The 22,950-nt window shown below is 36.0% G+C and overlaps 1 protein-coding gene across 1 annotated transcript in view; it reads right to left on the reverse strand.

Annotated features, from left to right (window-relative positions):
* The window catches only part of TTC29 (tetratricopeptide repeat domain 29), a 213,863-nt gene that overhangs the window by 116,031 nt on the left and 74,882 nt on the right, over positions 1-22,950 (reverse strand). The window contains exons 3-5 of the mRNA XM_027807747.2: positions 19,790-19,886; positions 15,882-15,965; positions 928-1,151 (exon numbers count right to left, since the gene is read on the reverse strand). Coding sequence (XP_027663548.1) covers positions 928-1,151; positions 15,882-15,965; positions 19,790-19,881 — 400 coding nt within the window. The 5' untranslated portion in view covers positions 19,882-19,886. The remainder of the gene's footprint in view (positions 1-927; positions 1,152-15,881; positions 15,966-19,789; positions 19,887-22,950) is intronic.

Consider the following 22,950-nt stretch of genomic DNA (forward strand, 5'->3'; position numbering starts at 1 on the left):
AACACAACTTTTGGCTTTCATAGTAAACATAAAATAAACATTTTAAATTAACATTTTTTAAAGTGCTGAAAGGGGTATTTTTGCTGTTTGTTTTTCAAATGAAGTTGTATGTTTCTAAATATCAGTCAAAAAGCTTAGGTTCCAAACTCACAAGCTTTATGGTAGATTTTCCTATTTGTAATGATCAAAATGCAACTTGAAACAAGCTAACTACAGTGAAATCAGCTCAGCCATGAAACATGATTGTAGTTGGAGCTCTGTCTGCCTCCATCCCTATGATTATTCTAAAGGAGAAAGACCGAGTAAGTTATGCTACTATTTATAGTAAAAGGAAATGATAAATATGAGCGCTTAGCAAATAGTAGGCAATAGAGAAAATACAGTAATTTGGAGTTATGTCTTCACTAATATCCAGTAATTCACAGGTGGCATGTTACATCTGTGTGCTGTATTTTATTTGACATGTTCACAATCCTTTTTAAGTCAGTCACAAATCCAAACACGGTTAGCAGACAGGGTATTTAATAAAATCAGATTTATAAAACTATCACTGTGTGAAACAGCATTTCACCTATTAAATTTTTCTAATACACAACCTGCTACTCAAATCAATAAAGAAAACCAATAAATAATGAAACTATGAGAAAATAATTGAGATGTTATCAAAGCTATAAATACATCAAACATTTCTGATGATATAATGCACTCTGCGTGTTTTTTGCCATTTTTTTTTCCCTTCACAAAATCTCTCCCGATATCTGCAGTTCTTAATCATTTATTCTATAAATACAGCTTAGTTGACTAAGGCTGAAATGTGCTAAGATGCAGTAACGTTTCAAATTCATACATGAAACAATTTGGAAGCTTCCCCCAGGCAGTTGCAGTTGCAGCTCCCGCTGCTCTGCTACCCACAATCCCCCCATTTACCTGCTCGCTGGGCTGCCTCAGCCCTGGTCAGGAAGTGGTAAAGCTGATCCAGCTTATCAGGCTGCTCCTCCAGGGACTTCTGCTGCCATATGGCTGACCCAGGCCCTGCAGCCTCCCTCAAGGCATTCCACTTCTGTATCAGAGTGAAGAGCTCGGAGAAGGACTCGTGATAACCCTGTCGCAGCATGTCTATGCAGATGTTCTTCTTGTATGTATTCCTGTTACTGGGAATAAGAAAGATAGGTTTTAAGCCTTTAAACCTGTGTTCTGCCCTCCACCTTACCAAATATAAGTGCAGATAACTAAAACAGCTTTCAGGAAGAGACCTCTGCAGTTCAGCAGTAGGGAAGGGGTATTTTTTCCCCTGCTCAAAAAGCGTTCTGCTAAAATACGATTATGAATGTCATACCCTAGGGAAGTAAACACAGAAATAATGAATAAATACCAATATATATATATTGAAAACATGTTAAAAATACACTGGTATTCTTTAGCTGGTATTGGCAAAAAAGGCTGACTGATGGGAAGAAACCCCCATGTTTACATTAGTTCATGAAAACACAATGAACTCTTAGTTTGCTTTAAAACAGTGCACAGGGAAAAATGAGGCACATTCCAGATGTCAAAACAATGTATATGTTAAATAGTTTTGCTGTAGGACATGATGGCTTGGTTTAAAACGTCAAACAAATGCTATGCCAGAAACATAATCATTAGATATTATTTTGCCTCTGTTTAGCATATAACTTCAGCTGGGACTGATTTACTGATGCAAAAGTTTGATAATTTCTCCCTAATTTTAAAATCAAATGATGCGATGATGAATTTATATCAAAGTTATCTCATTCATAAACTCTGACAAGATATACATATCAAAAAGTTGTGTAATCAAATATTCTTAAGAGGTAATATATCTTTTGAGGTATTATTTATGGAAATAATCAAAATATTTCTTTTATGTGGCATGAAACAATCATTGTGTCCTATCCTGGAGAAAACTATGAGTCCAATGGGACTGCCTGCAACACTAAAGTACAGATGTAAAGGTTTGCAGGCATAGGTATCTATTGTAAGAAAACAAACCTTTGCCCCGGTAAAATGGCCAGGACTCAGATGTGTTAATCTTAGTTTGTGTATTCCATTAAGTTTCCAAACTGTTTTCAAGACTGTCTTTTTAGATTAAAATCCATTTAACTTCAAATTCTCAGCAGCTTTAAAATAAATATTCTCAAGTATTCTGAAATTCTGAAAACTGAGATTTATAGTGTATGTAATAAAATCAGATGAGCTGATGCTAAAAAATAGTCTAATGAGACTAATACTTCCAGCCCAGAAAGAGCTACTGCAGTTCTTTAACAACACTAATAAGATGGAAGTGATGCTAGAAACTTCTTAGCTAGATGTCAATGAAATAAACAGTAAGAAGTAAATAATCTGCATTATTTCATGTTTAATATGATGAAAATAAAGTCTATTACATACTACATAGATGCACATTAATCCTTCACATGTATTTTTTACATTTCAGCTGCAGAACTAAACACAAAAATATTACAAAATCCTGGTATGATTTAGACTAGACAGAAAGTACTGAATTTATGTTTAATATATAAATACGTGTTTTTTGAGACTGAAAAGCACACATTGTTCACACAGACAGGGGAAAATATATAACTGCTCTGTACCAGAAAACATTTGCAACATTTACCTTAGAAAAGTAAATGACAAATATCTTTAAACATTTGATTTGCCAGAATATGCTGTATTTGTCATACATCAGATGCACAGTATATAGCTTAAAACTACGGTAAAAATATTATGTTAATACCATACAGTGTATTCTTTACTCTGTATATGGAGTATTTTCTTTCTTCTGTTTTAAAATTCTATCTACCTAAAAAGAATTGAAGAATAGACTTAAGAAATTCCTACCAACTTCCAAAGGCCCAGGACTGAATCCTACAGTAATATAACTCAGAGCAATGGAATAACAATCTGCATAGCAGACACACTTATTTATTTATATAACGTGATCTATATATGTGTGTATATGTGCACGCATTAGATCATTAGATGTGAACAAGAAAGGACTGCTAAAAGATCTTAAGTGACTAAACAAAATGCCATTCAGTTAATTGTTAACACTCAACTGCATACTAACTGAGCACAACACCAATATTCATATAAATAGAAAAACCGTCTCAATGTAACATGTTATTTCCTGTAGACTGATGCATTTTAATTGAAGTCAAAGCATATTTTCCCTGCAAGACAGCATTATTAGCAAAGCAATACAGGAAAACAAAACACACAGAAAAATAAGTTAGTTTTAAAAATTAGCGTCAATATTATTTCAATAAATCCCATCCCAATTAATAATGGAAATGAAATAATGTTGAAGTAATCACATGGTACAGAGCACCATATTTTTTTCTCATTTTAAGTCACAAAATATGAAGCTATCTACTATACAACCATTCAAATTTTAGAGGCATAAAGATAAGTTATCTCTCAGTTGTACTTAAAACCAGAAAATACACAATGCACAAAATAATGCTACTGTTGTTTCCTTAAGTTTCTGCAATATATAAGCCACAAGTCACTGATCACACACAAACAATAAAACAGCGCTAGAAATTAATGGTAGTTGTGACACGTAAGAGAGCTTGACACTGCAATGAATTCTGAAATTGTTTCAGTTATTAAAGGGGTTCCAGATGAAAATGCCAGCGTCCATTTTTTTTCCCAGAAAACAGTGCTTTCAAACAGAGGCGTAGTGTAGGTGACAGAAGTAAACTTTTCATGATATCTTGAGATAAACTATAAATCCTTAATCCTCAAACCCCTTTTCATGCTGCTTTTTATGACGTCATGCAGCACGTAAAATGAGATGTTAAACAGAACATCTCAAGTTTTACATAACCAAAGATTATTTTTAATATCAATATCAGAACCTGATACCTAATTAAATGTACACGATCTATTGTAGAAAATCCAACTGTTTCTACTACATTAATAAAACAGTTTACACTAAACCTTTTGAACCTTACTACCTAATAGAATGATGATATATTATTCAACAGGTAAGTTTGTTTTTCTGCGTCCCGTCCACGCCGATTTTCGGTTTTCTTTGAACAATTACGTTACTTCAGGAAGCAAAACGAAAAAAAAAAAAAAAGACTGCCCGGCCTTTCATTTGTTTGAAGTGGAGCCGTTCAAGAGGTTTAATGGTCTCTGGGGGCATCTACTGGAAATCCGGAAAACTGCAGTCAGGACATGTTAATCACGCAGCTGTCAGTGCAGCAAGGCAGGGCTGCAGAACAAAGGAAGGCAGCAGCACGGATTAAACGCAGGGCGCGCAGCACTGCGAGCAACGCGCAGGCGAACAGCGGGGCTGCGCCTCCTGCGCTGCCGCTGCCCCTGCCCCTGCCTTGCGTTACTCGGCGCCACAATGGCACGCAGGCATTGCCTGCAAGCAATTAAACTGGTGGAATTAGAATGAGCAGGCAGCTTTGTCACGTTAGCTGTGTTTAATTTTAAAACGGAACTGTGATACGAATATAAACTTAAAGTCCTCTTCCCCCTTTGAATGATCATGTGCCTGCTAGGAGAAAAAGACTGCAGATGGATTTTTTAAAAAAACAAATTATTTTTAAATGAATTCCGACATATCTATGTATTTATGTTTAAAACAAAGATACCAATCAATCTGTTTTTAATTTAAAACAGATTTGCTCAATTTTTTTCCCCCTATGATATTCAACAGATGGAACCCTTAACACTTAACACAAACATAGACAATGCTGAGAATCCGCTGTTTCTCTGTACACTCACGTCTGTCATTACTGAAACCCTGTTGATGTTGCTGCATGTTTATTTACACAGGCTGGGTAAAACAGCGACATGAGGTCCACGTAGTGGGTCTGCTTAGGTATCATGCATTTGTCCTACAACAGCAGTTACTGCGATGCAGTATTTTATGCTGAAAAATTCTTTGCGCTTCTGTGTGTCTGTCATGGGGGGTGGGGGTGGGTGTCAGAAGAATTTTTAGCGCCTAATAAATAACCACCAATGGTTATAGTTGCCATTTTAGTGGTACCGAGCTACAGATGACGATTTCATGCAGTATAGTATCACACGGGTGGATGCAGTTATTTATTGAATGTGAAGCTTGAAAAGGCACTGATACTGTTAACACTGTTCTTTAAGTGTACCTGGATAGTGTTAACAGGCATTTTACTCTTCTTAAACTATACAGCTACTTTGAATTTTCTTATATGGATTTATTTTTATTATTATCATTGCTATTCTAAAATAATCTAGAGTCATGCTGAGCCATCGCAGAAACCTGATTGTAATCTGTTTTTACCAGCACAAATATCATAAATACTAACTTTCTGTGAGGTTAATGAAATTACACTGTCGCTACAATCTCAAGGACCTTCCTATGTTATGGTATCGTACTCTGACAAGACTCTAAAGCAATGCGGGGAGATCAGCACAGTACCATACTACGTTCCCTTTAACTTAAAATCCTGCACAACCAGGCTACTTGCATCCTGCCCTTAACAATGAAAGAAAGAAAAGAAAAAAGAAATTACGAGGCCAAGAGGCAGGTACTAGTGTTAGAGATAATCAAAATAATCAGTACAGCTTAACAGAATTATTTATCACGAGTTTAATTCGCCATGCCTCCTGTCTGGTGTGGTCAATTACAGACAGGCAAAATAAGTGTGAAAGTCTGCTATTTTCAGATGACACTTTTTTTTTTTTTTAATATCAGGGTTCATATCTTTAGATTTTGTAGGATTTAATTAGTACTTTAGGTTAATGCCAGCTGCTGATCACAATAAAACTGTATTGTAGCAATCCCATTTTGTAAAGCAGAAAATGGCATGGATTGAACAATGATAGTATATAAAATATTAAAATGTACTTCTAGTGTAAAATAATTACTCTACCAATTATTATAATGTTTAAAAACTGTATTCAAATAGGTTACATCCACTTGGGATTTCCCTCTGCAGCTGGCAAGTCAATGACTGATATAAATGCCTTAGATAGGGATCACAAAATTATGAAAAAATAATGAAGATATTTTTGCTTAAGTTTAAATAAACAAATACATTTTACTCTCCCCCCATTTTCTGTCTATAAATCTACAAGAAAATTGAAATTTTATCAACTATATGAATACTTAGCTACTTTATGTTTAAGCTACATGCAAACAAACCCAGCATAAACAAGGAGGCACCAGAATTTCCTCACTAAAATTTGAAAAATATATGTATTAAGTAAAAAGAAATACACTATACAAAACACTAAAAAGCAAAGCATGCTATAAGAATTTATAACTTCAGGATGCTCTGCCTAAGAATTGGAAGAGGAATTATTATTTAGTTGCAGCTGGACAGCCAATTTGCAACACCATTAGTGACCCACATCTAAAATATAGTTACAACTTCTGCAGGGCATTGTTAAAACACAAAAAGCACTTACGCAAATATTTGGTAAATACGGAAGCTGAAGACATGACTATCACATTCAGCAACACTATGATCCAGGTTACAGTGGTATAAAACCATGTACTCACACTGCTGAAATCTACATTGTCATGTGTCTGGGCTGCAATCCACCCAAGTTAGGTACAGAGCTAACCTGAAAATACACCTGAGCTGTCTGAGTATCTGAGTTCAATGCGAAAATTTATATACGTACATATTTTGGTAAGTCAAGCCCTCAGCTGGCCAAGGTACATTCTCATGACATACTGCTACTGATACAAAGCTATTTAACTGAAACAGGGCACAGCCCTCTTTAATCCTAGTTTAAAGTCTGATCATTTAAATAGCTTTTATGAAATATGTACTGGATGGTAATATGTTAAATTGTAGACTATAGTAATCTCATTAAAGAAAGATACGAAAGTACAGTAAATATCATTAAGTAGTAATAGATGGTTAGCTTACACATCAAAATTTTTGATTACTAAGGCGGAGAATTAAATTATATTGGGGTGGGGTGCATATTTTTTAATTCCAAATAATGAAGCTGAAATAGCTAATGTCCTAATACCAAAAGCATAACAGACACCAAATCCCCAAAGGCTATAAAAAGAATTCCCTGCTCTAAATAGTAAATAAAAAATACCGCCTAACAATTTGTACATACCATGAAAAGGAAGAACATCCACTTGAAATTGACTTCTGTAACAATTCAGATTTTTTTAATATAAGAAAAGGTTTATGGAGCTATGCATTCAGAATTATTAACAGAAAGATGAAAATTAAGTATATCAGAAAGTAAATATGTAGGTACTTCATACCATATATATAAGTACAATAACTTTCAGCCTAAGTAATGCAGTGTTTTTCATCAACTGCCTCAGTCTCTGACTGTTGTCAAAACTACACTTTAAACCTAAATCATGCAATCAAAGGTGGATGCATAACCTGTCAGTAGGATCCTGCAAAGAACACATATACTGAACTTGCTTGCTTTTGTTCAAAGCTACACTGCCACTTTAATACTACATAAAATTAAAAATTAATCAATTATAAACATCAAAGGATGACACAGAAAAAGTATTTTAAAATGAATGTAAGTACTGTAATAATTAAGAATCATAATTAACCCATAAAATGGAAATATAAATTTAGCAATGAACTTTTGGAACATTCTGTCCCTAAACATAAATGCAAAGAAAGCACTAAAAATAAAAATAACAGTGCTATCCTTATAAAAATGTTCTTCATACAAAAGCACACACACATGTGATTACTTCAAGCATAATCAGAAAAAAGCATTATCTTCATTAATCTTTCTGCTTTTCTTTCTAAATTAATTATGTTCATTAACAAAAAGTAATTCCAACCATACTTTATAGACTATTATTTATCAAAATGAAGTATTTCTCAACTTTCCTCTTTTATTTCAGAGCTGACCTAATGGACTGAGAGCTAGAAACATCTGGGTTTGGAACCCTTTCCATTTGACTTGCATCATATTGGAGAAATGATTACATTTCTCTGCAAGTTTCTTTCACAGTGTGCAAAATTATCTTTAGAAAAAAGATAATCATAATTATTTACTTTCTTTATCTTCTCAAGCTGATGCTATAGAATTAGCATAAAACCCTATGCAAGGCTATACATGTATTATACTATTGCTATGAACAATTCCCACAGTATTTTTGCTTTTGTTTATGATATCTCATGCAAGTCCCCAACAGAACTTACTCAGTAGTCTAAGGACAAATAGACCACACAGAGATTAAGAGGAAAAGAAAAGAGAGGATTTTATACAATTCAGAAGGGTTCACTGTGAGAATTATGAGGAAGTTACGATTGTACCAAGGCAGATTAGAGCAGCTTTCTTTATTTCAGATTCTTTTGTTATGTTAGAGATGCTTCACCTTTATAGAGTGTTTTAAAAATAGAAGTCAGTTGTGTATTGCTTGTACATTATCTTCAGTACTAAATATTGTTGAACTATTGAGAAATGAAAGCACTAGAAATCCATAAAACCAAACTTAGTAAAAACAACAAGTTACATAAAAAAAGAAAACTTCAGCTCACTGTGTTCTTCTTTATTAAAGTATGTCATGTATTTTATCTTTGCAAGAGTTTGATGAGTTTTTGCAAGTAAAATTCTGTTTCCTCTATACTTGCTAATAGTCATGAGAATCTGTAGTTTGCACCTTCCCATTAAAAATGTATTGTATTTTTTGAAATTATTCACCCCGCCTTTTATCCAGATCATGTCTTTGAAAGGAGGAAGTAGATAATAAATGGAATAATTCATGATTTCCCATTAAATATGAAACTTTCTTTTGCAGAGTTTAGAAAATGAAGTTCTACATAATGTACAGAAGTTGATTAGAACTTTTTTTAACCTTTTCAAGAAAAACCTTTCACATTACACAAATGCACAGAGAAGTTTCTTTAGGAAAGGCAAACCATTCACTTCCCACACAGTTCTGTTCTTTAGATCACTGCCTAATTACACTAAATAATATGTTTTTCAGGCCTGAAATTCACAGAGATCATTCAATTGACCAAAAAGAATGTGTGCCTCTAAGTGGTAAAATATCTTTTTGAAAGTTGTTTAATAAACATTGAATCCTGGTCATGGCAAGCAAGATTTTTAGGAATTATTCAGACAGAAAAAAATACATATTTAAATAATATTGTGAAAGAAATTTAAAATTTATCATCTAGATCAATAAGTGACTTGTTCCATCTCCCATTCTGCAATCAGCAGGGAGTTTGGATAGAGTGCCTTGATTTAAAATTTCTTTTACTATGACAGGATACATTTCTTCAGTTCTGATAAACCCTTTTCCATGGTTTTTAGTATTTAAAAGTGAAGAAACATCCTCATAAAATGTAAATCAGTTGACACAACATTCCACCCATTCTCAACCAGTGCAATGTGAACAAAGAGGGTCATAAGGTGCTCACAGGTCATATCCAAAGATTGACATCAGCAAGAACAGCAAAATCTTGCTAGGACCTGAACATGAAAGGAAAAGAACAGTTTAGTTATTTCTTCTTTTGCTGCTATGCCCTTCTTTACCTGCCTTGAGCTTTTCCTGTCTTCATAGTGTCTCCACAGAAGAAATGGAAGCACCTCAAATCAGTGCATAACTACAATGAAGTACTGCGCAATCAAGGACTGAAATACAAGAGAAAAGCAGAATCTGCACCTACACATTATCTGCCTGTGTCTGAAATTGCCTTTTGCAAACTTCCTAGTAATAGCAGCTTTTCCTCCTCCTTCCTTGCCTTAACCTCACACCAACAAGATATTTTCCTAAGCCTTACTCTTGGTAGTGTCCCTCCCCTGTCCCTTGAGACCCTCACTCCATAACACAGGAATGGTCAAATCCACCTTATAACACAAAATTCCCGAGCCTAAAATATGCATGTTCAAACTGAGAAGCCCCAGTAAAGAACTCAGGATGTCAAAAAGAAAACATGGCAATCTGAAAAGCTATCAATGAAAAAAGGTCCCAATCCATTCGTTGAGTCAAAGACTTCAGAGGTCACCTATGAAGTCACCTTACTAATTTATTTGGTAAAGGTGGCAGCTACTAAAAAGTCTGGATTAAAACCCCAATCAGCTATTTGTGTTCAGCTTCCTTAAAGAACTGGTCCATCAACACAAAAGACTAGAATAAGGACAAATAGAAAAGCAAATAAATCTAAAACTAAGTACCAAAACTCTCGTGATTTAAGTAACTTATTAACAGAGGACAAGATCAGAAGAAGTCCAGTCTAATAGCAGGGCTTAGCAGTCTGTCATGGCTATGATGAAAATAAATAAACCACCCTTCAGGCTAGGTCTTCTCCTCTCCATCAGCCCACAAACCCCACTCTTCTCTTTCAGTGGACTCTCCAGATCATTCTGGCCTCTAGTCAGGTGAAGAAGTTTCTTCCTCTTTAGTCTTGGAGGACAGACGGGGTTGACTATTCCAAGACCAACTAGTAGAAGTAAGGACATACGCAAGTGTATTGGGTCTGGCTGAGCCCTGTAGCAGCCCTCATAGTGCTGTGCTCGTGCTGGGAGCTAGAAAGGTGGTGATAACACACCAGTGTTTTGAGTACTGCTGAGCAGTGCTCGCACGGCATCAAGGCTTTCTCTCAATCTCCCTGCCCAGTAGGCTGGAGGTGGGCAAGATCTTGGGAGGGGACATAGCCAAGACAGCTGACCCAAAGTGACCAGTGGGATATTCCATACCATATGATGTCTGCTCAGATATAACAGCTAAAAGAAAGGAGAAGGAAGGGGAGGCATTCATTATTTAAGTTTGTCTTCCAGAGCAGCCAATATATGCACTGAAGCCCTGCTTCCCAGGAAGTGGCCAAACATCGCCTGCTGATGGGAAGTAGAGAATAACATCTTTTGTTTTCCTTCACTTCCACACACGCAACTTTTGCTGTTGCTTCATTAAACTGCCTTTATCTTGACCCACAAGGTTTTTTTCATCTTATTTTCTCCCCACCCTGTTCTGCCGGGGAGGGGAGTGATAGAGCAGCTTGGTGGACACCTAGCATCCAGCCAAGGTCAACCCACCACAGAAAGAAATCTTTTATTTACACAAACTGATCTTGAGCACTAACACTTAATCCCTCATTAATTTTCTGCCATCTTTTTTCCTTAACTCTACACAGCTGATACACTGAAAACAGCAGAAACATGAGGGGCAGGGCAGTAAATAACTTGTCACTTTTAATTCTCCCACTAAAGAACGGAAAAATCATCTGTCAGCTGGCACTTACAGAAGCTTTAAAATGGATGCCAGGTAACTTTTGTTCTGGACTTGCTAGCTTTGTGTAGAAATTCTGCCTCAGGAATTAGTGAATGCAACCATCTAAGACTTTTTACAGCTTTCAAAATTCAATAGTTCTCCTGTGTGGGCTTAATCTGTAAATGTACATGTTGACATCTGAGCTGGTCATCCTAAGGTCTCCACAAGCAATGGAGAGAAATAGGTAGTTCAAAAGTATAATTCACCTTACTCTAAAGCAGTTGGCTGAATCCTAAAAGATGGGGTTCAACTCATCAAATTACTTTTTCCATTTTTCCATTATTTCCATTGATTATACAGGGTGATTAACCTAGTCCTCTGGATCAGTTAATTTTGCAGAGAAGGACGCAGGTTTATGGAAGCAAAGAATTGCTACTATATTATATTCCAGTTTTCAGTATACAATCTGTGAAGTAGTTTAATGATTGATTTTCCCAGTATAAGCTGAGATGGCTGGCAAGTGCTCTGGGGGTCGCAGCCCACCTGAGAATGAAAGCCTTTGCCTTTTTGTGTTCCAGATAATCTTGAAGTGGACCAACCTTCCAGTGAATTCTAAGCAGAACAACCCACCATATCTCAAAAACATCTGATCGAATGCATATAACGTAATATTGTCTCCAGCCTGAAAAAGTCATATCAGAGCATGTCTTTACTAGAGACAAATCTATCAAGGCAAGCTTTCCGTAACTAACACACTGATCCACCACTCCTAAGACAGAAAACACAAATACATATTTTCTGCTTATCTATTTCAGCCTATACCATCTCTGTATAATAATTTAGATGTCATCTGAGTACCAATGAGTCTAGAGTGAGGACACTAGAACTCCATCTGATTCACAGAAATACATTAAGTAAAAACACTAACATTTTTTTTGCTACTACTAAACAAAACTGTTCCTCTCATCAAAAAGATTTCAAAGTCTCTCTTTCTAATCTTTAACTCTTTTTTGATGATATGGTCATCTTTGGACAATTTTCATTTGTATGAAGAGGAGAGAACTGTTACTTAATCTTTCTGGCCCTGACTAAAAGATCAGGAAACAGGAATGACAGTATGAAACTCTGATCCATTCTAGACTCCAAACTCATTTGAAGATTCATCCCTGGAATCAATCTCTTGATGGAAAATGCCTTACTTCACAGTTTGTCATGAACTTTTGACTCTTACATCAGTTATAAGGACAATTTTTAATTTTTATTGCAACCTGATTTTGAGCCATTAATGATTTGGTAAGTCAAGACCGAGAAGAGAAAGTATCAGGGAAAGCACACTGAAGGCCAGTGGAGTCAGCCAACCTCCTCATAAGCTTACAGAAGCCTAATTCTGTGGCAAGAAAGCAGTCACATTCTGCATTAATGAGAACTTTTACTTTTTTTCCATTTCCAGTCTCCTACACAACGTTCACTTCTTATTTCAAGTTAAAGTTTTAGAGAAGGAAACCAAACAAAATCAATGAAAAAAACAAAGCAATATTCTGTTTTAAAATAATTAAAGCACTATCTTAAGCAATGCTTTTTTCCCCCTTTTCTATCATATCACCCTGAGACAAAAATTATTACAAAGAAAACAAAAAAAGAGAAATAACTCCACATTTTTTCTACAGAAAAATGAGATTATAACATAAGAAAACTTCACAGAATTATTCTCATTTGTGGAAGTTTGAACAGAATACAATACTGTATAATAGAAGAATAACTGCAACCTTTTTTTTCCTTCAGCTATGAAGAAGCTTATCCTAATTTTAAAGAATATTGTGAAGTATACAATTTTAGGGAACAGCCTTAAAGAATGTTGCTTGTTTCCATAAATGTGATACTACCCATACATTCCTTTATTTACGAGGTAATATATTTGTTAACCACCTAACATGCACCAAAAAGAAAAAAGAAAAAAAAAAAAAGAAAGAAAGAAAGAAAGGGTGTTTAATATTAAGCAGGAGTGTGGCTACAAGAATTTGTCTTGACAAAATAATGACTGACTTCCACATTAAACAAAAATACAGATATTTAGGTGGCAAAAGAAAGATAGCCTGTCAAAAAGAAATGCAATAGTCTACATCTGGAGTGGAAACACTATTTAAAAAACTATACCACATATTATAAGCCACTTCTCACAATTTTTAAAATAAAAACATCTGTTGTCAGCTGAGACATAAAAAGCATAACATTGATTTCAGTAAGATCATTTACAGACATGGCATTGCCTAACTTTATAAATTGGTTTAAAATTAGAGTTGATGCATTTAGTTTTTTGTAACTTGACTAGCCTAGCACCAATACAACTGTAGCTGCTAGTTTGTTACCATTTGTTTGCTCTCAAATGATTGTATCAGGTTTATAGAACAGCATTAATACATCACATACTATAGAAATTTTGTAACTGCTTAGCTATTATCAAAAGGTAAAATTCTGAGAATAATTAAACACACAGAACATGAACATAATATTTTTAAAGATGTACTTTAAAAATCTCCGTAGAAATAAACCAGAATACATATGATATTACCATTTAATCTTTTAAGAAGCTTTGAAAACCAGCATATTACAAAACAGTACGGAAACACTCTCCTTTGTGTAGACATTGCAAAACAGATAATAAAATTCTCACTTCATTGTGGATTTCCTTGCTGGTTTCCTTTTCCACAACCTCCAGACTCAGGGTTTGGATATAAAAAGAAAAATTGCAGAGGAGCTTGTTTGGTTTGGTTTGGTGGGGTTTTTTTTTGGTGTGTGTTTTGTTTTGTTTTTCTAATAGCAGTAAAAGGCTGACCTGATCAAATCAGAGCTGTAACACACACTTTGTACCCCCACGACCTTCCTAAAATAGCAGTGACTTCCTGCATAATCACAGAGAGAACACTTCTGTCCCTAGCGTGGTGTGTCTACTGTGGAAATACACTCGGGCTAAAGACTGAAACAGGTCACTGGGAAGGCTAGTCCGTCTGCAACAATTGTAGCGTAATGACTACAGCAGCACTGCATAGCTGATGCAGAACGAGGGTGACAATAAGTGAGTGTACTTACTTCTGTGCTTGCTCCCTGAGGTCTGATACTTCCTCCTCTCCTCACAGAGCAACTATGCTACCCTTAATTCAGGGGACAGGACCTCTATTAACACAGCATTTGCTTGGGAAGGATCTGTTCCTTATGCTGGTCCAGCTCATGCAGAATGTGACCAAGTCACAGAGCAATCTCAGTTTCCTTCTCTTTAAGCAGGGAATATTTAAACTAGCTATGACACCTAGCATGATTATTATGATAGCATGATCAAACGTAACTGTCCCACATCAACCACGTGTACTCACAGAGCAGTAACATGGCACTTCCCACTGCCTCACCTAACTCACTTTCCTGTCACTGTCAAGCTGCTCTCTCCCACAGACTGTGACCATGATAAGAGTCTGTCTACAGAAACGAAAGAATAAATTGAACTTTGCAAACTCTAGGATGATACATTGAGAAGGTCCTGCCCAATCCCATCACTTAACTAATCTTTAGTCCATCATCTTTGAACCTGGTCTTAATTCAAATGAAATAAGTGGCATATGAGTTTGCTCTAAACAGATTGCTCTCCTAGATCATCGGACCAGATACATTATAATCTTTGTATTGACAGTCAGAACACTTACTAGCATTATCATGTTACCATTGTAAAAATAAAGGCAAATCGGACTTGTATCACAGGAAAGGAAAGCATGCCTGCTGAGTATTATATGGTTAGGTTTTAGGACAATGCTGAAGTTATTACCTCTCAAGTCAAATATGGTAATTTTTTAGATTTTCATTTGAAAGTTTGCAAGTATGTTCTTAGGCTAGGAAGGAAAAAAGAAGCATGTTTTGCAAGAAACTAGCCAGTCGAATTCCTGTCTGATAGAATATTTTTATGCTGCAAGTGTGATCTTGCAATATTAATTGTTAAGGTGCCTAGAGCCCTTGTATATGCATCTTTTTATTATTTAAATATTGAAATAAATAAATCATCTCACTTAAGCAACCAGCAATTCATATTTGTTAGAATTCTTTCATTAATTTTGATGGTGCTGAACCCCAGATCTGTTAAAAGACTCCAGAAGAGTAAGTCATTCGTAGTCTCTTGTAACTCCTAAATGTAAATACCTCAGCTGTAAGAAATCAAAAGTTATCTAGATTTCTTTCATTCACTGGGTTTTTAAATAACTAATGGTGTATTAAATGCTTCACCACAGAAGTCAGCACATGAGCTTGGCTAAATAATAATTCAAAATTACAGGAATGTGTATGTCAGTATACTAAGCTTCCACCCCAGAGGAGATATTTCACAGAGGCTCAGAAAAAAAAAAAAAAAAGAAAAAAGGAAAAAAAAAAGCAGCACAATTTCAAATGTAATTACTGACACAATATCAACAATAATGTTAAAAAGGTGATATAATACTTTGGTAAATATACAAATTAGTAAAACCAAGGAGTTAAATGCTTTGATATATTTAAGATCAGGAGAAATGAACAATCATTATTTAATATCAACTTCAATTTTTAAATGCCAAGTTCCACTAGAAAGGGTAGGGCCTAGGGGACTTTAAATTTAAATGATTATGATGACTAGAAACAAAGGAAACAATAAACTTATGGATGTTAAAATGCCTCAAAAAAGCCAACTTACGCAGCAGCTTCTTGTTTTGACAACCCTTTGATATTCTTCGCCAAATAATCATCTATGCCATCTTTGTCTTTGATCAAATGAATCCTAAATTTAAATGAAAAAAATTAGAAGAAACACTGTGAGGTGCTAACATATACTTCTACAGCATGTATAATATATTAGCATTGCCAAGTAGAGCTAAATACTGAAATATTGAAAAGTAATATATCAGACATTCTATAAACACATACAAGTATCTTTTTAAATTTTTTGGTCTGTAGCTATTACAAATGTTTATTTCTGAAAGAAAACAGAGTTGGTATTACCTTTCAAGGACCTGGTTAACTGATATTTCTGTCTAAACTAGAAGAAATGGTTTACTAGCTACATCAATAATAATTGATTAAGCTATCCATATTTAAACTGTATTCTAAACCAGAACCATTACATTTTTGCATTATCAGTATGGACCAGAGTGGTCCAATCTTCTTTGTATTTAACTTTTTCAAAATTAAAAAAAAAAGAAAATCAACGAAAAAAAATCCTAAACCCATCTCAGAATGTTTTCCTTAGTGCAATACAGACTTGTAATACTGCTTTCAGCTTTCCACAGTTTGAGCAGCATATTGCAAAAGGTGGCCCACTAAGGGGGTAATCCACTTAAATAAACAGCAAATTTCAGGATGCATGGACCTGATTTTAAAATTTGAACTGTACATAATTTCACCTTTCACTTGAGCCATCACCTCTTTACATCTCCACTCTGATCCACAAAAGATGCCTTGAATTTTAAAGGATAATATGCACTTACTGATCATGTGTTTAAATAGATTCTGATATCCCAGCTGTAGAGGATATCATCTTTACAAAAGTAATGTGAATTTATTTTTATTCTTCTTTAAAAGAGCATAAAGATTGTCTTGTTAATCACTCAAAGATAAAAGAAATTCAACATTAGTGTTCCACATAAATCTATTGCTTTCCTCTTTCTCTGTCAGTATTACTCTGCTGCCTTTCATTACAGGGATGAGAGTAAATTCTTTTCATAATGTTAGCTAATATAAGCATCATGCTCCTTATTGCTCTGAGAATACCGAAGACACTTCATGAAGTTCATTTAAATGAAAACAAAATAGCTAGAGCAACGTAGAGATATTTTGACATGTCTGTATTTAAAACAATGTAATAGTGAAAACTTCCAGCACAAATAGGGCATTTAAATTTGTTCCAGAATTTACTACTACTGAGCTGCACCAACAGAGGCTTACGCTTTCAAGCTGCACATAACACAATCTGTATGAGCTGCTGCTGACCATGCAAAAGGTAAACCTTTGGGATATTGCCATAAAAAGTCAGTTATAATCAATATCAAAATTTTCACACCAAAATAGTCACAATTTAGGAAGTTAGACAATGTCATTAGAATAATTAAGAGATTAGGTAATTATTGTATATTTTAAACTGCTGTATAACATATTTTAAGATAGAGTAAGTTTATATGAGGTAATAGAAAAATTGAAAAATAGTATCTCTGGGTAATTAAATATGAAGTATTCAGCAGACAACACAAAAACCTCTGTCTGACCTTTGTACTTTAAGACTGCAAAAATGAGCTTTCTGCAAAAATCAGTAGGACATAGAGAACACACTAGATATGGAGGTGTGAGGAGGAGGAGGGGGGAAAAGTCCAACCCCCCAGACTGAAACAGTCAACTACAACAAGCAAATTCCTAGGCATTCTGAGGTATCAGCTTGCTGCAATTTAATCTACACTGCAGTTAAAAATCATCTCAAGCTGGAACAAAGAAATACCCAATGCCTTCTCATCTTCACAAAAGTATTTTAATAAAAAACAATCAGGGGAAAACCCCCTAGAATCATATACAATTTAGAACATCACCTGCTTTATATTCAAGGCATAAATCTCTGAGCTGTGATCGGTAACACCATCTAAGTTAAAGACAGCTACAGCCAAGGGGAAAAAACAAAAGCAACAACTTGGAAACTAGTTACTGTTTACGTAAGTTTTACAACATCCTGTATTGGACGGATGCAACTACAAACATGATTATCCATCATAAAGAATTTAAGTTACTAAAAATAATAAATACTCACCTCATCCTGGCTATTGTTATTAATGATGTTAATATAGCAACAACACAGAAAAGATGATACATAGGGAAAAAATACACAGCAGAAAATTCCATCAACTCAAATAATCATTGTGTAAAATGGCTCGTTATATGCAATGAGAATTTTTTTTAAAAAAAAGTCATTAACATGAAGAACTGAGACTGTGACTTGGAATGGATGTTGTTTCTTAATAGAGAAATGAGGTGAAGATGGCACTGGCTAAGAGCCACTGTTTCTTTGCTTCCAGAAGTTGTCACTTGTTTTTCCTAAACTGTTTTAGCCTTATTTCTCCAGTTTTTCCATGATGACTCACTATATTTCATAAATAGTTTATAAAAAAAGACTGCTACACCTGTAAATTAGTTCCTATTTAATTTTATATTTCTCACTTATTTAAGACAAATATATTTTAATCCAACGGACATGTACCCCCGAGTTAGTATTTTACACCATGCATCCCTATAACTATTTCTGTTACCAGTCTACACAGCGAAAATATCGTTACTGGTTTTGGTCGAGAAATAAACATCATTATAAATACACCTGGCTTTTTAATCAAGGAAAGAACAAAGTTGCATAAAGGACCAAACTGATTCTCACATAACTTTCTATCCCCACTGCCTATTCTGTTAACTCAGACTACCTTTCTCAAAATTTCCTATCAAAAAATGGCAGACTTTGTCTTGCTGTAATCACTAGGCATGTACAGCATGGTCTAGACCATTACAGAATCACACATTTCCTTTCTGCAAATAGCTGCAACTTCTGTAGGACTGCTGCAGAATTATGTTCTTGAACATGAACCTTCCCAAGACAAGGAAAGAAACAAACCTCCTACCGCTGGGGTGAGCTCTCCAGCAATGTAGTTACTGGAAAAAGTGATGGCTGCAGAGTATGTCTCCAGCCACAAATTTTTTTTTAAAAAAAGTAACTGTAAGACACCACTGCATGTCCTTATTCTATCAGTGTATGAGAGGACACCTATCAGAATGAGTCCCTCAGAAAGACTGGGTGCAAGGATACTGTGTTTTGAGATTCTTACTGCTTTTAGACATGGACATGTAGCTGCTGAACTCTGAGGTGCCTCAGACCTTTCAGGCAAAGGCTAAGGGGAATGCTAGAATCAGGGGAGGGGTGGGAAGGGGATTAAAAAAACAAAAAGAGGAGAAAGGAGAAAACAACCACAATTCTTTCTGAAACAAAGGCAATTTCAAGAAAATGAGCACAGCAGAGTAGTAACTGAGATACCAGTACTCACTGAGGGAGACAAACATGTACAGATACAAGTAACAGAGTGCAACATCAGTGCAACGGAATAGAAAGCCATGTAGGCATGTGCAAGAAGATGGCTTGGAAGTATTATGTCACTGTTGTTAACTCTCTCAATTATTAAGTACAGGATAAAGTTTTTCAAGCCAGTTTTCTTCATTGTATTTTAAGAGACATGAAAATGTTTTGTGCTTGTAATGGGAAAAAAACCCACACCTTGTTTTTTCATCCAAACCAGTACATTTTCAATGACCTACATTTGTATCAATGCTAAACGGAAATAACTTCCTACAGCTCTTAAAGAGGTATTGAAAAACTAGGATGAAATAGCTACCTTAAACAGAACAAATTTCCTATTTTGGGTTTTTTTCCCTTTTAGTTATGAAACCACCCTAAGTGAGAATTTCCTTGCCTATGATTTTTTCAGTTTTAAATATTACAAAAAAGCAAACATAATTTCTCACCTTGGCATAGCTGATCGAAGCTATTCGCAGTAAAAATGACACTGAAAGAAAAGAGGTACGTACCTTGCAAAGTCTAATGAGGGGCAAACAGTCTGCTCTATGAACCTGGGATGCTCCCTTGGGCTTTGTAGGATTGCTTGAGGCAATACATTCATTTTAACTAAAACAAACAAACAAAACTAATGTTACTTGAAACAATGTCTTCACAGTGATGCAGTTTCTTATCCTCCTTGTGCTTCCCAGTCAACTTTCTTTCATTTCCAGTGCGTTATCTGTGAAACCAGATTCCAGTTCCACACAAATATTTTCAGGCCTCATCATTAATTCAGTAGGACATAACGCATAGGAACGGTCATGATCTTACTTTCAATGGTTTTCCCTCTCATTGGAATGCTTTCATTTGCACAGGGACAACTGATTCAGGAACGTTCTTGCATGTGATTCCCTGTGCCTCCTCAAGCTACCTAGGTCCACTTATCAATAACATCCTAAGTTAATATATAAGGTGGAGAAATGATTGAACATGCGGTGTGCAATGCAACAACAGGCACTGTAGTAACGTTCAAAATAATACATAATCATAATAGTAACAATCATTTGAATAAAAAATGTAAGTAATGCTATACTTACAACACAGGTTTTTACTTAAAACAAAAGCTGAAAGCCCTACAGTTATGTAGAATTGTCTAGCTTGTCATTTTGAAGTACATAAATGCTAATAGGACTTTTTTGTCATATAGAGCTACTGTTTTTTCCCAAGTATTCAGTCTACACTTTCTACCATTGAAGTTTCAGCTGCCAGTTCCTTCAGTTTGCATGTCTGTGATCTGAGGACGTTAGCAGCAGGAGCACCCTTACTTTTAAATTTGGTTTAATGTAGGTATTGCATGCCCTGCTGGTAGGCCTCAAGGCACAAACTTTTAATAGGGACAGGAAAACAGAATGTAATAGTGTAATAGGAGAGGGGGAAGAATTTAACTAGTTGTTACATTTAGTGAAAGGAAATTTATGGGAAATACATGTTAGATATGAATCAACTCAATACTGAATGATCAGCATCAGACTAGCAGATATTACATACATTAGCCATTCTGGGATCAAAAGCCATTTCATTGATACAATATTTTGCTACAGTTAGAGTGAAGTAATTTTTAAATTGCGTTACTTAGAATGGAATAATAAAGACAAATATAGGTTTAAAAGATGACACAATATGATCTTCCCCTAAATCATTCTTTTAGGGTTTAGTACTAATGATAACATTTGTTACAGAGAAAAAAAAAGATTTATAAATAAACTACAATAAGAGGCAGCAACATTTTACGTGAGTGTGTTGTGGACAAAAAAATCAATAGAACAAAAACGAATGGGTAATTCATCACTATAAAAGATTATACTTCTTATAGAGAATGACAGGTTTGTATCCAGAAGCAATATCGAAAGGAAAATCTCTTTTTAGGAAGATGCTATTCAGTGAGAAATAGTAATTAAACTTCGAAATAACAATATTGAATCCCAGAGAAGATGCAAAGCTTTCCACAAGCCTCTTAGTTTTGAGGTATTAGCTGAGGAAAAGCAAACAGACCATGTCTTAATGGCAGCTGTTGAATCTGGCAAGGCAAGAATGCTGACCATCTGCAGCTATGGGTCACAAATGGCAGGGGCAAGCAGCTGAAAGGACCCTGAAAGCCTTGGTAGAGCCACTGCAACCATGAAAAGCTATCAATGGGTAGATGTACTTTGTGCATGCCACAGGTCTCAGGTTCCAGACTGCATTCACATGGTACCTGGCTGGAGTGTAAACAGCTCCTTGCTGGCCCACATGCTCCAGGTTCCCACCCCAAAGAAATCAAGTACATGGTAAGACAGTCTGGCACACACACAGATTTGCACTAACATGAGACACATACACAGACATTTTTCTGAGCCCTTTATGGCCTCAGGACGATTAAAACTATTGCTTTGACTCCTATTTCAAACTCAAAGCTTGGGAATGAAAAAAAACAAACCAAACAAACCTGCTACATAATAATGTTAAATTAATTCTTATTCTAGAGGTGGGAGGTTGCTTTCACAGTGAAATGGACAGTGCTCTTCCCTCATTTCCAAGGTAACTGTAATCTTTACAGGTAAATTACAACCACAGAGACACATGACAGAAGATATCAGCAACACATCCTTCTGAAACACGTGCTATTACATTCACATAAATGTCGTTGCCAATCATTTAGAGACTGCTAACGCCTTTACATCTTACTCCTTTATGATAAGGTCCATGCAGCATCTCATTTACTTAATCAAACATCCACTGAATTCAGCAAAAGACAAGGCAGTGCAGTTTGTTTCTAGAGAAGAGCTGTATTTAATCACATGGTCAAGGGACTCTCCTCACAGGCTGGAGTAGCTCCAACGTGCCTTGAAGCTAAAGGCAAAACGCCAACTGATTGCAACAGCCTTTCCCAGCACCTTTTAGCAAACCTGTTTGTGGCCACCTAGCTCTTCCCGCCTGTTTTCTGGGGCACATATAAACTTAAGTGGAAGCTGAGGGTTTCCCAGAAAGGGAAGCAGCCTAGGAAGCAGACATGGCTACATCCAGCTACATTTGTGGGTGTATTTGCCGCTACCCAGCACCTAATAAAAAAAAAAAAAAAAAAAAAAGGATGTCAGAGTGTGACAGGACAGACTTACAGCCACATCGGTTTATTCCACTGAAAATGCCGATATGACTAATTAAGAAAACCCAATAATTTTTTTTAAAATCTATAGCCAGCATGACAGATGCAATTTGCTCCAGGTAACCTGGAACGGGGTCATGGCCCCAGCCAGGCGCTTGGACCGCGGCTCCCCAGCCCCGGCTGCAAGACAGCCGCCCTTGCCCTTCGCTGCCTCCTGCTTCACCAGCTGGGCACACTTATTTCTCCTTCACCTGTTAGCCACCCCCATATGCTACATACTCTCAACCCCTGGCTCCGGCACTGTCTTAGCCTCTTAAAAAACCAAAATCATCATCATAATAATGAATAAATATATATATATATATATATAGTAAGAAAAGTACTGGCTGAACTTTCCAGGGGAACAGACCTCTACTCATGGCGCGGCTGCAGGCCGGGTCTTTTTCGGCGCACCCCCGGCGGACTCCGCCGCCGCCCGAGGAAGGGGCGGCCGCGGCCTTCGCCGCTCGGTGCCCCCCGCCGGCTGGGCCCCGGTGCCGCCCCCGCCTG

This window comes from Falco cherrug, chromosome 1, assembly GCF_023634085.1.
Source record: "Falco cherrug isolate bFalChe1 chromosome 1, bFalChe1.pri, whole genome shotgun sequence".
NCBI classification, from domain to species: Eukaryota; Metazoa; Chordata; class Aves; order Falconiformes; family Falconidae; genus Falco; species Falco cherrug.